Below are 13,883 nucleotides of genomic sequence, written 5' to 3' on the forward strand. Positions count from 1 at the left end.
AGGGAGTCCGGTAGTAATAGCTTTGTTGAGAATTTAGAGGCAGTTTCGACAGCACTTAGGGTTGGGGGCAGGGTCAAGGGAAATACCGATCCGGGGAAACCATAGATTTGAGTCAGGGAAGTGGGATGGAAATTTTCGGAGATGGGAGGAGAAAGGAATTAGGACACTAAAAGATTTGTTTCTTGAGGGTCGTTTTGCGGGATTGAAGGAGCTGGGAGCGAAGTATGGGTTGGAGCAGGGGGAAATATTTAGATACACGCAGGTTCGAGACTTTGCCAGAAAGGAGATACAGAGTTTCCCAGTAGAACCGGCTTCCACGTTGCTGGAGGAGGTGCTGATGACAGGGGGACTGGAGAAGGGGGTAGTATCGGCGGTTTACGGGGCTATTTTGGAGGAGGAGGCGCCGCTAGAAGGGATCAAGGCAAAGTGGGAGGAAGCGTTGGGGGAGGGTATGGAGGAGGGGTTCTGGTGTGAGGTGTTCCGGAGGGTGAACGCCCCCACCTCGTGTGCGAGGTGGGGGCTGATACAGCTGAAGGTGGTGTATAAAGGTGAGGATGAGGTGGCTCTTTGATGGAGTAGAAAATGTGTGTGAACGTTGCTGGGGGGGGGGCGCAAACCACGTTCATATGTTTTGGTCCTGTCCAAAACTGGAGGATTACTGGAAGGAGGTGTTATGGGTAATCTCTAAAGTGGTGTCCGTGAAACTGGACCCGAGCCCTCGGGAGGCCATATTCACGTGTCGGATCATCCGGGGTTGGAAACGGGTGTGGAGCCAGATGTTGTAGCCTTCGCCTTGTTGATCTCCCGAGGGTGGATCCTGTTAGGGTGGAGATCAACTTCTCCACCCTGTGCCCTGGCGTGCGGGGGAACCTGCTGAAATTCTTGACGCTTGAAAAGGTCAAATTTAAACTGAGGGGAAGGATGGAGAGGTTCTACAATTCATGGGCGTTATTCCTTATGCACTTTTGAGAATTGGATCACACTGAACATTAGCGGCATTAGCGGGGGGGGGGGGGGGGAGCTGGGAGTGAGAGGGACTGTATGTGTTAATGGTGACTACGGGTGATTCCTGATTCCTTTTTGTCATTTGTTTCTGTTAACATGCGGGCTAATGTTTGGGGTTTGGTGGGAGGATGGGATCGTTGTTATTGATATGGGGATTGACATTACATTCATTATTGATTATTGTTGGGTGCAAATTTGGGAGAAAATAGAACAAAGAACTAAGAAAAGTACAACACAGGAACAGGCCCTTCGGCCCTCCAACCCGTGCCGACCATGCTGCCCGACTAAACTACAATCTTCTACACTTCCTGGGTCCGTATCCCTCTATTCCCATCCTATTCATGTATTTGTCAAGATGCCCCTTAAATGTCACTATCGTCCCTGCTTCCACCACCTCCTCCGGCAGCGAGTCCCAGGCACCCACTACCCTCTGTGTAAAAAAACTTGCCTCGTACATCTACTCTAAACATTGCCCCTCGCACCTTAAACCTATGCCCCCTAGTAATTGACCCCTCTACCCTGGGGAAAAGCCTCTGACTATCCACTCTGTCTATGCCCCTCATAATTTTGTAGACCTCTATCAGGTCGCCCCTCAACCTCTGTCGTTCCAGTGAGAACAAACTGAGTTTATTCAATCGCTCCTCATAGCTAATGCCCTCCATACTAGGCAACATCCTGGTAAATCTCTTCTGCACCCTCTCTAAAGCCTCTACATCCTTCTGGTAGTGTGGCAACCAGAATTGAACACTATACTCCAAGTATGGCCTAACTAAGGTTTTACACAGCTGCAACATGACTTGCCCACCGATAGCCCCTCAAGGTTAGGGCTCGGCCGCTCAAGATGCGGAGGATTCCGCACCTTTGGGGCGGCGCGATGCCGGACTGATTCGCGCCGTTTTTAGCGCCGGTCGACGGATATCGCGCCGATTGCAGAGAATTCCGCCCAGGAAGTCAGATATCTTGGCGTAGAACAGAACCTGCTCTACTGTCGAGGGAACAGAGAAGGTATATTTTACAAGGACCTGTGTGTGTAATAGAATTAAGAAGACAGAAAGATGAATAGAGGGAGTGCAGGGATTGAATACTGGACAAGACTGCTGCCGTATTTTCAGTTTTGACAGAAGCCAGACCACTTAAATGTGCAGGGGAACTGAATCTCTGGGGCTTCTGTGCCTCAAGGTTGTTGTGAAACTACTGAAGGAGGTTCTGCAAATATTGACCATATCGGGGGCTTTGGATAGATTAAGGCTGTTGCCAAAAGCAATTTGAGGGAATAATTTATTGAGTGGGAAAGCGAGAGGCACTCTGAACCCAAGGCAGGAGAATGTTGGGGTAGCACATGGTGCTGCACGTGAAGGGATTGGCAGGAACTTGTGGTGTGTTGTGTCGACTATTTCAAGTGCAATGCATCTTTCGATTTAAAGTATCTGTTAATTAAAGTTTGAATTATGTCGGTTTTGGTCTGTTTGCTACTGTAAATGTTTTTTAAAAGTTGTAAAAATCTTGTCCTTCGGTATTTTCTGCTGGTGTGTTGGGGATTCCTTTCTTTCAAACAATTATCGGTCTCTACATGGATCATAACAGTGGCCTGTCAAGACTGTTAAATTAGCTGGGCGGCACGGTAGCACAGTGGTTAGCACTGTTGCCTCACAGCGCCAGGGTCCTAGGTTCGATTTCCGGCTTGGGTCACTGTCTGTGTGGAGTCTGCACGTTCTCCCCTTGTCTGCGTGGGTTTCCTCCGGGTGCTCCGGTTTCCTCCCACAAGTCCCGAAAGCCGTGCTATTAGGTGAATTGGACATTCTGAATTTTCCCTCAGTGTACCCGAACAGGCACCGGACTGTGGCGACTAGGGGCTTTTCACAGTAACTTCATTGCAGTGTTAATGTAAGCCTACTTGTGACAGGAAAGATTATTATTATTTGGAAAATCCTTCCTCTAGTTTACACAATCCTCCAAAATGTGCTATAAAAACAAAATGATTAAATATCATTATTTCCTACGTTCCAGTGCTAGGTTTTGCTGAGGTTAGATGAAGTCAGTTGGTGTTGTGAGCATCCTTATGTTGGAGAATGAAAATTTAACCAGCATTTCCATTCTCACTGAGCCCTGCATGCTATGTGACAACGGCAGCTGGTGTACACTCCAGATCAAATGTACAGGCAACATGTACTGTTTAAGCTCACAGGCAGAGAATACATTGGGTGAGTGCCATTAATGTGTACAAAGTCACACCCATGTGATGCCTTATACTATAAAATGCTGCAATTACTTGTGATTCCTTTCCACAGAATCCTTGGGGTACATTACCTGGGTAGGAAGGGATAGTCAGGATCATATCGGTGCTGCAGACCCACACACCTGGTGTACAGCCTGGTCCCAACTGTAAAAGTCAAAAACAGAAAAGACTTATCAGTGATGCATCCCATACTCTACCTCACAACCTCCTTTGCACATGACCTGGACAATTGTGGTGTAACATAATCCCTTGCAGCAAACATCTTCCATTCCATCACCTCTGAACTCACTGACCTACGCTAGCTATCCAGCAACACCACAAATTTAAAATTCTCGTGCTTGTTTTCAAATCTTTCCATGTGGCCTCACCTCTTTCCATCTCTGTAACCTTCTCCTGTCCCACAACCTCTTTGCACTCCTCCAATTCTGGCCTTTTCTGCATTCTCAATTTTAATTGGACCACTATCGGCACCCGTGATTCCAGTTCCCCAGGCCTAAAGCTTGGAATTCCCTCTATAAACCTCCTCACCTCTCTCTCCTCCTCTATCTTGCTCCTTAAAATCTATCTCTTTGGCCAAGCTTTTTGTCATCTATCTAATACCCCATTTATGTTGCTCTGGATCAAATTTTCCCTAATCGCGCTCCTTGGGATGTTTTACATCAAAGGTGCTCTATAAATATAAGATGTTGTCAATTTCTTGTAGTCAATTCTTTTATCTCGAGATAAAAGTCAACGTTCCATTTGCCTTCTTAAATTATTTTGTGTATCTGTCCACTAGTCTTTCGTAATTTCTGTACAAAGGCCACATGATCTCTTTGCTCTTCCATAGTTCCTAACCTTTCAACATTTAGAAAAAACTCTAGTCTATCTTTCTTTAGTCCTTACTCTTCCCCACAACTCCCTGAGCTCACTCGTGAATAACTGACCTTGTATGTCATGGTGTGCAGCAGAACATCGATGTTACAAACAAGGGCTTCCGCTTTGCTGTCGGGGTTTTCCATTGGCAGGCAAGTAAATGAACGGCCACAGTCATCAAAGGGAAAGTCTCGGCCCTAGCCATGACAACAGAGAAGAAACAAAACTTTTTTAGCATTTATATTTTATCGCCTCTTGGAAAGCACTGTCTGTGGGCACAGCCTCCACAGATGCAGGAACCTTCATTTGTGACTCTTGACAAGGGCAGAGGCAGTGATAGGAAGTAGGGCATGAGTAGGGTGCAGGAGCGAAACAAGGGCAGAGGCAAAGGCAGGGTAAAGATGCAGGAGTGGGGCATAGATGGGAGCGTGCAGGGCAGAAGCAGGAGTAGGGTAAAAGCAGAGACATAAATGGGGACAGAAGCAGAAGGCAGCGGTAGGAGCAGGGGCTTGGACAAGGGCATGTGTCATGCACGAACAACGGCATGGAAGAGTAGGGGTATGAACGAGGGTAGAGCCAGGGACGATGCTAGCGACAGGCGCAGGGTGATATCAGTGGCAAGGGCAGGGGCAGGGCATGGATGAGTACAGATGTCGGACAGGGACAGAAGTCAATGAAATGGGCAGAAGCAACGTGGGATAGAGTCAGGGCAAGGATGAGGCCTGCAGTTAGGGAAGGGAGCACCAGAGGCTGGTTTGGTTTTCCACTTTTCACTAGTCATTCCAGGATAATCATTAGAACAGGAATTCTGGTTGACCCTTCCCCTTCCCTCAGGGTTTGGGTGGTGAAACCAATTGTGAAACCTTGGTCCCAAAGAGCATCAGCCAGTTCAGCAGAAGCTGAATCTAGAACCTTCTGTGCTGATGGTATAAGTTGTAGTTGAATGGTAGCATTTCCAAATCCGAGTCACATCACAGATTCAAATCCCATCCAAGAAACAGGAGCACAAAATCTAGGCCAACACCTCAGTGTTGTACTGAGGGAGTGCTGCACTGTCAAAGGTGTAGCCTTTCAGATGCAAAGTTAGACTGAAGCTCTGCCCGCTCAGGTAGACATTAAAAAAAATCCAATGGCACTATTTGAAAAACAGGGACATTTTCTTGATGTCCAGGCGACATTTATGTCTCAATCGACATCACTGAAACAGTTTCATTTATCTCACAGCTGTTTATGGAAGCTTGCAGCGCGCCAAATGGTTTCCATATTTTCCTACATTACAAAAATGACTACACTTCAAGTGTATTTTTTTGACTGTAATGCGCTTTGGGACATCCTGAGATTGTGAAAGGCCTGATATAAAAGCATGTTCTTTCTTTTGGTCCAGTACACTGGATAGTGGTGTCTTTATCCACTCAGCCATCAGCAAAGTTGAATTTAAATGTAATTTAAATGGCTCTAATGAGTTTTCAGAGCTAAACGATTCCGCAATGGTGAAGAGAACTGGTCACGTGGAACGTGGAGCACTCATCGTGGGGAGTGGTTGGGCTGCTTCTGATTCATTGAGCCAATAACTGACTCGAGCTGTCGGTGCAGGAGTTTGCTGACTCTCACAAGGCGTACATTTTACAGAGCCACTTTATTAAACTGGGTAACTGCCAAAAAGAAACAGCCATCGCTCAGCTTTAACGAGACGTGTACTCGACATTTACTGCATAGTGGCCAATGTGAAATATCGGTTTCTCAAATGGGTTTATAGAAATGTTTTCAAAAGTCTGTCCTAAAGGAGCAAGACAACTGTCAAATGAATAAGAGGAAGCTTATTAGCAAGCTACATTTCTTGGCTTCTTCCAATATCTCTGCGGTTAAGTATACCGTGTGTTGTGACACTGAATCATACAGACCAGGGTACACCCCAATTTCTATCCATGCCACAGAGCATGGCAGTAGGAGGGTGCTCCAATCGGCCTCAGCATTTGATGTGTTAAGTAAGTTGGTTCAACGTTGACTGCAACTGGATGCAGTGAAACTAGAAACAGGCTTCTGACACAGGAGATGGTCCAACACTGTTTTATTGAACTTCCTGATTGCCTCCTACTGGCTTGACCAGACTAACTCTCTACCTCATGGTGATAGTGCTCACTGGCTTGTGCACTCTTACTATCTCAGTAGCTGTGTCCTGTAGAGAGAGGGAGAGTCTTAATGCCCTGTGTGCTTTATAGTGGTGGTGTCCTGTGTGGTGATTGGTTGTTATGTGTCGTGTGTGTTCATTGGTTATCCTGTGTGTCAATTACTGCCTGTCTGCATCTCATTATATACATGAGTGGATATTATGACAGCATTCAGAAGCAGAGAGAAGGAAAAGGCAGTGTTTGCTGCCAATGCCATGTGCGCGCAGTTGTACCATCTTTACAGGGGACAATGTGTGACATGAACCCAGCTTATTTACTTTAAAGAACTATGGACCATGCATCAAAATAAAATGGTTTTCGGTACTTTGCGAAATAATATTTAGTTATGCAATGTCATTAATCTTTCTTAAACTGAAGAGATTTGATAATGCGACAGAATAGGCAGACATTTTAAGGCAGGATTTTGCCCCTTCACTGGACCTCTAGAATTTGTGAGCTCAGTGCAACATTATAATGGTTTTCTCTCCTGTCTTGACTGAATCTGTTGGATCACTGAATATTTAGCAACATATGTTCACAGTGTTTATAAATTGCGAGAGGACAGAAATCATTGAAGTGAGTTGAAGATTCTGGATTACCCTCGTCACTCCTCTTACAGTACTGTAACAATTTCACCAAGTGTCAATAAGATGCTTGTGAGGTAAATATTTCGAGCAACCTGCCAACTAAGTGATATGTGGGATCCATGGAATCCACAAACTACGAGTATAATGGCTGGTTTAGCACAGTGGACTAAACAGCTGGCTTGTAATGCAGAACAATGCCAGCAGCACGGGTTTAATTCCCGTACCGGCCTCCCCGGACAGGTGTCGGAATGTGGCGACTCGGGGCTTTTCACAGTAACTTCATTTGAAGTCTACTTGTGATAATAATCAATTATTATTATTATATTATTAAGTCGGCGGTGTGCTGGATAAACTGATGTATGCACATAATTGGATTTCTGCACATGTGCAGACGGGTTTTCATAGAATTTACAGTGCAGAAGGAGGCCATTCGGCCCATCGAGTCTGCACCGGCTCTTGGAAAGAGCACTCTACCCAAGGTCAACACCTCCATTCTGTCCCCATAATCCAGTAACCTCACCCAACACTAAGGCCAATTTTGGACACGAAGGGCAATTTATCATGGCCAATCAACCTAACCTGCACATCTTTGGACTGTGGGAGGAAACCGGAGCACCCGGAGGAAACCCACGCACACACGGGGAGGATGTACAGACTCCACACAGACAGTGACCCAAGCCAAAATCGAACCTGGGACACTGGAGCTGTGAAGCAATTGTGCTATTCACAATGCTACCGTGCTGCCCCTGATAGAATTGACAGTGCAGAAGGAGGTCATTCGGCCCATTGAGTCTGCACTGGCTCTTGGAAAGAGCACCCTACCCAAGCCCACCCCCCCCCACCCTATCCCCATAACCCAGTAACCCCACCCAACACTAAGGGCAATTTTGGACACTAAGGGCAATTTAGCATGGCCAATCCACCTAACCTGCACATCTTTGGATTGTGGGAGGAAACCAGAGCACCGAGGAAACCCACGCACACACGGGGAGAATGTGCAGACTCCGCACAGACAGTGACCCAAGCCGGGAATCGAACCTGGGACCCTGGAGCTGTGAAGCAATTGTGCTAACCACCATGCTACCTGGGTGTCGGTCACATGGTCATATTGCATTGGCAGGAGACACAGCGGAGGAGAAAACATCAGCCTGGAGTCCCAATGTTAATTGATCCACTACTGGAAGGTACATACAAGGTGTGAAGTTTCCCGAAGGTGAAAAGCCTGTTAACATCAGCACATAATCGAGATTGACACTCCAGTAAAGTACTGAGGGAGCACTACTGTATCTGAGGTCCCCTCTTTTGGATGAGGCAGTAATCTAAGGCCCTGCCTACCCTCTCAGGTGGCCATCAAAGATCCCTTTGCACTATTCATCAGTGCTCGTGCTTTTTATGTGGTTGGTGTTCTTGTCTGTGATTGGTTGTGGTGTTGTGTACTCTGATTTGCCTGTTAGTGTGTCCATCATGATGTGTGTGTTTGAATATCATGACATCCCCCCTTTTTACAAAGATATGTGCCTACGTGGTAATAAATATGATCGTGTCGTGAGTGCATCTAAGAGTGTGTGTGTGTCGTGTGCAGCATGTGCATATGACGGAACTATGTACATGGGGCGATGTCGGGTGCGTCACATGAACCAAGTTGTACCATAACATAACATAAATGTGAACGAGAGAAGAAGAAAAAAAAACTTGAACAGTTGTCCAGTCAGACGACATCTGGAACGATAAACAACAACAGGTTATCATGTAAAATTGTGCAACTTGTTAGACATATGAACGGTATTATAAGTCCAGTCTAATGGGCTTGCGACGAGTTCGGGTTGACCGCCTCAAGGGTGGATCAAGAACCACCGGCTGCTGTGCAGGCATGGCCATGGGTGGCGATGGAAAGGGCGTGATGTGCGGCAGCTCCACAAAGTCATCCTCGGAAGCCTGTTGAGGATCTGGCGTGTGCGTACTGTGTGGCTGTGAGCGTGGAAGTCGGCGAAGGGCGCGCCGATTGCGGCGACGCACGGAACCATCCGGCATGCGAACCAGGAACGAGCGGGGAGCCACTTGTCGGAGGACTTCGGCCGGTGCTGACCAGCCACCATACGGTTGATGGACGCGTACTTTGTCCCCGGAGGACAGGGGGGGCAGGTCCGTCGCTCGTGTGTCGTACCGACTTTTCTGGCGATCACGCTGCAGTTGCATGTTCCGAAGAACCGCCTCATGGTCTGTTGTTGGTGCCAGGATGGAAGGTACCGTCGTCCTGAGGGAGCGACCCATTAGTAGCTGCGCTGGCGAGAGACCCGTGGATAGCGGGGCCGATCGATAGGCCAGCAAGGCAAGGTTAAAGTCCGATCCGGCAGCAGCCGCCTTGCACAGGAGCCGCTTGGCGATGTGGACACCCTTTTCAGCCTTCCCGTTCGATTGTGGATGCAGAGGGCTGGATGTCACATGAGTGAAACCATATGCTGCGGCAAAGGACGACCATTCACGGCTGGCGAAACAGGGTCCATTGTCTGACATGACAGTCCTTGGAATGCCATAGCGAGCAAATGTTTCCTTGCAGGCCCCAATGACTGCGGACGACGTCAGATCATGGAGAGGCATGACTTCCGGGTAGTTTGAGAAGTAGTCTATAATAACGATGTAATCTCTGCCGAGCGCGTGAAATAGGTCAACACCCACCTTCGCCCAGGGGGACGTCACCATCTCGTGTGGTAGAAGTGTTTCCGGAGGTTGCGCCGGCTGAAACCTCTGACAGGTTGTGCAGTTGAGCACCATGTTGGCTATGTCTTCATTAATACCCTGCCAATATACCGACTCCCGGGCCCTTCGTCTGCATTTTTCGACGCCCAAGTGGCCTTCGTGTAGTTGATGAAGAATCATCTGGCGCACGCTGTGCGGAATAACGATCCTGTGTGATTTCATAAGGACCCCGTCTATGTTGGTGAGATCATCTCGCACATTATAAAACTGGGGGCACTGCCCTTTTAGCCACCCTTCCGTCATGTGGCGCATCACTCGCTGCAGAAGGGGGTCAGTCGCCGTCTCTGCGCGTATGTGGGCCAGACTAGGATCATCAGCTGGCAGATTTGCTGCTGTCAGAGTCACGTGTGCCTCAATTTGACGCACGAACCCCTCCGCATCTGGTGGTGTGCTCACTGCTCGGGAAAGAGTGTCCGCCACGATGAGCTCCTTCCCCGGAGTGTAGATCAGTTCAAAATCGTACCTCCTGAGTTTAAGTAAGATGCGCTGGAGGCGAGGAGTCATGTCGTTCAGGTCTTTGTTAATGATGTTGACCAGGGGGCGGTGGTCAGTTTCGACCGTAAATCGTGGCAGGCCATACACATAGTCGTGGAACTTGTCCAGTCCAGTTAACAAGCCCAGGCATTCTTTTTCGATTTGCGCGTAGCGCTGTTCGGTAGGGGTCATGGCTCGTGAGGCATATGCAACCGGGGCCCATGACGACGTGCTGTCTTTTTGCAGGAGTACCGCTCCAATACCAGATTGGCTGGCGTCTGTTGAGATCTTTGTAGGGCGAGTCGTGTCAAAGAAGGCCAGCACTGGTGCCGTGACCAGTTTGTGCTTGAGCTCCTCCCATTCCCGCTGATGCGATTGGTGCCAGTTGAATTCTGTCGATTTTTTTACGAGATGGCGCATATTTGTTGTATGAGAAGCCAGGTTGGGAATGAACTTCCCAAGGAAGTTGACCATGCCCAGGAATCTTAAAACAGCCTTCTTGTCAGCCGGTCGTGGCATGGCTGTGATGGCGCTAACCTTGTCTGCATCGGGACGGACCCCTGACCTTGAGATGTGGTCCCCGAGGAATTTCAGCTCCGTCTGGCCGAAGGCACACTTCGCACGGTTGAGACGCAGGCCATTTTGTCGTATGCGGGTAAAGACACGTCGTAGACGATGCATGTGTTCCTGCGGAGTGGTGGACCAAATGATGATATCGTCCACATATACACGTACCCCTTCGATGCCTTCCATCATCTGCTCCATAATGCGGTGGAAAACTTCAGATGCTGAAATGATGCCGAATGGCATCCGGTTGTAGCAGAATCTGCCAAAAGGGGTGTTGAATGTGCATAGTCTTCGGCTGGCCGGGTCCAGTTGGATCTGCCAGAATCCTTTGGACGCATCCAATTTAGTGAATATTTTGGCTCGCGCCATCTCGCTGGTGAGGTCTTCTCGTTTCGGGATGGGATAGTGTTCCCGCATGATGTTGTTATTCAGATCTTTAGGATCTATACATATACGGAGCTCGCCAGAGGGCTTCTTTACACAGACCATGGAGCTGACCCATGGCGTGGGCTCCGTGACCCTAGATAGGACCCCTTGGTCCTGAAGAATCTGCAGTTGTGCCTTGAGGCGGTCTTTGAGTGGCGCAGGAACCCTGCGAGGTGCGTGAACGACAGGGATGGCGTCCGGTCTGAGTCGAATCTTGTACGTGTATGGCAATGTCCCCATGCCTTCAAAAACCTCCTGGTTGTGAGCAAGGAGGGAATGGAGATTTGCGTGGAACTCAGCATCCGGGAAGTCGGATATCTCATCTGGAGAGAGAGACATAATGCGCTGTACCAGGTGAAGGACCTTACACGCCTGTGCGCCCAGTAACGAGTCCTTTGATGAGCCGACAACTTCGAAGGGGAGTGTGGCCGTGTACATCTTGTGAGTCACCTGTAGCTGGCAAGATCCTATGGACGGGATGACGTTCCCGTTATAGTCAACCATCTTGAGCCGGGATGGCGTGATGGGTGGTTTGACCTTCATGGCCTGGACTGCAGAGTAAGCAATCAGGTTGGCGGATGCGCTGGTGTCCAGACGGAAGGCGACGCGCGATCGGTTGACCGTCAGGGTGGCACACCACTCATCGGCTGGATTGATGGCATTGACCTTGTTGACATCAATGACGGAAACGCGGAAGGCATCCTGGTCATCTGCATCACTTAACTGGAAGTCTTGATGCGTGGGCTGGACGGTCCTGACTTGTCTGCGAGATTGTCGAGGATGCGCCGGATCCATGGGTTGAGCCGAACGACAGTGGGCTGCGTAGTGGCCCATCTTGCCACATCTGAGGCACTGTCGGTTTTTTTGCAGGACATTGCCCTTTTAAATGTAGAGCTCCACAATTGCCGCACGTCATGACGTCACGGCGTTCGTTGCGCCACTGCGCATGCGCAGTGCGATCTTGCGGTGGGCGCGCCTGCGCAGTGCGTCCCTCGTTGTGGCCGTTATTTTTGGCGCGCACCTGCGCGGGAGACCGCGAAAAGCGCGGGAAGCGGCCGCTGTCGTCCGGGCCGTGGGTCGGGAAGTAATCGACGGCCTGGATGCGTTCGACGTCGTGGGCGGCCTGGCTTGCCGATTCGACGGCTGGGGACCCCCTCCGTGCCAACTCGGACGCCTGAAATCGGGCAAAACGGCAGGTAGCATTTTCGTGGAGGACACAGGCTTCCACAGCAGACGCTAAGGTGAGGCTTTTCATTTTAAGAAGCTGCTGGCGTAGGCCACTAGAGGCAACGCCAAAAACAATCTGGTCCCTGATCATGGACTCTGTGGTGGTGCCGTAACCGCAGGACTGCACTAGAATCCGGAGGTGCGTCAAGAAGGGTTGAAAAAGCTCCTCCTTACCTTGCAGGCGTTGCTGAAAGAGGTATCTTTCAAAACTTTCATTTACTTCAACTTGAAAGTGCTGGTCCAGTTTGAGGATGACCGTGTCATATTTGGCTTGGTTTTCGCCTTCTTCGAACACCAGTGAGTTGAAGACGTCGGTGGCGTGCCGACCTGCGTAGAAGAGGAGCATTGCAATCTTCGTGTCATCCGAGGCATTCTGTTTTTCGGTGGCACGGATGTACAGGTCAAATCGCTGCCTGTAGAGCTTCCAGTTGGTACCTAGGTTCCCCGCGACTTGCATCGGCTGCGGTTTGTCGGTGTGGTCCATGTCCAGAATGGCAGGTTAGTAGGCAGGTATCGATCCACTCCTGTACCATGTGGTGTTGGGTGTTCTGACACACAGATGAGCCAACACGGTTGCATATGGTACAACGCTATTTTATTTAAACTTACTATTTACAGTTTGGTCTTTGCACTCTGCACGTGGGGGTTCCCTGCTTGTGATGTTTTAACAGCTCTTTCTTGTTCCCTTCTCCCCAGACCTACTGACCACCAGGTGTCGTGCTCGTGCTTTTTATGTGGTTGGTGTTCTTGTCTGTGATTGGTTGTGGTGTTGTGTACTCTGATTTGCCTGTTAGTGTGTCCATCATGATGTGTGTGTTTGAATATCATGACACATCAGTGTCATTATTATGGCACAGAAGAATGCCATTCAGCCCATTAAGTCTCTGATGGCTCTCTGTAGAGCAATCGAATCAGTCCCATTCCCCTATTCAATACACATAGAACTGCATGTTTATTTCTGTCCAATATTTGTGTGAAATCATTGATTCTCTCCACTTCCACCATATTCAAAGATGAGCTGGGATGTGCTCTCCAGTGTTGCGCCCAATATGGAGACATCAATCAACTTCAACAAAAGGATTATCTGGTCATTTTAACATTGTTGTTTGTGGGACATATTGGCTGCCATGTTTTTGATTTAACACACTTCAAGAGTACTTCACTGACTGTAAAGGAATTTGGGATATCTTGAAATTAGTAAAAGTAAGATCTTTCTTTCTGTCTTTAAACATTCAATGCTTGGTGCCCACAATCTCAGGATATTGACTTAAATGAACTCCCACATGTATCTCAGTTCTTGTGCAACTATATTGCACCCATGAGTCTCAAATTACATTGGATGGTTCAATGGTGACTGGATCTCAAACCTTGCGGCCTGCATGGTTCAGTGTCACACCAGCTGCTGCACTTACTCACTGAGGCATCGGAGCGGTTTAACAACCGGTTCTTTACATGCAATAACTCACATCTGTCTATTATTTAATCAGGAAGCTTTGGATGGAATGACAATTTACTCAAGCCTGAACAGCAAAAGGCCAATTCCAATGTCAAATTAGCTAAAGAACAAGGAGAGATGGCGAG

The 13,883-nt window shown here is 48.6% G+C and overlaps 1 protein-coding gene across 4 annotated transcripts in view; it reads right to left on the minus strand.

Annotated features, from left to right (window-relative positions):
• Nucleotides 1-13,883, minus strand: part of fcsk (fucose kinase) — a 497,568-nt gene that overhangs the window by 125,221 nt on the left and 358,464 nt on the right. For all 4 annotated transcript variants that reach the window (XM_072518609.1, XM_072518607.1, XM_072518610.1 and 1 more), the window contains 2 exons: nucleotides 4,168-4,293; nucleotides 3,313-3,385 (listed from right to left, as the gene is read on the minus strand). In XM_072518609.1, the coding sequence (XP_072374710.1) occupies nucleotides 3,313-3,385; nucleotides 4,168-4,293 (199 nt within the window). The remainder of the gene's footprint in view (nucleotides 1-3,312; nucleotides 3,386-4,167; nucleotides 4,294-13,883) is intronic.

Source organism: Scyliorhinus torazame, chromosome 10, assembly GCF_047496885.1.
Source record: "Scyliorhinus torazame isolate Kashiwa2021f chromosome 10, sScyTor2.1, whole genome shotgun sequence".
In the NCBI taxonomy this organism is placed as follows: Eukaryota; Metazoa; Chordata; class Chondrichthyes; order Carcharhiniformes; family Scyliorhinidae; genus Scyliorhinus; species Scyliorhinus torazame.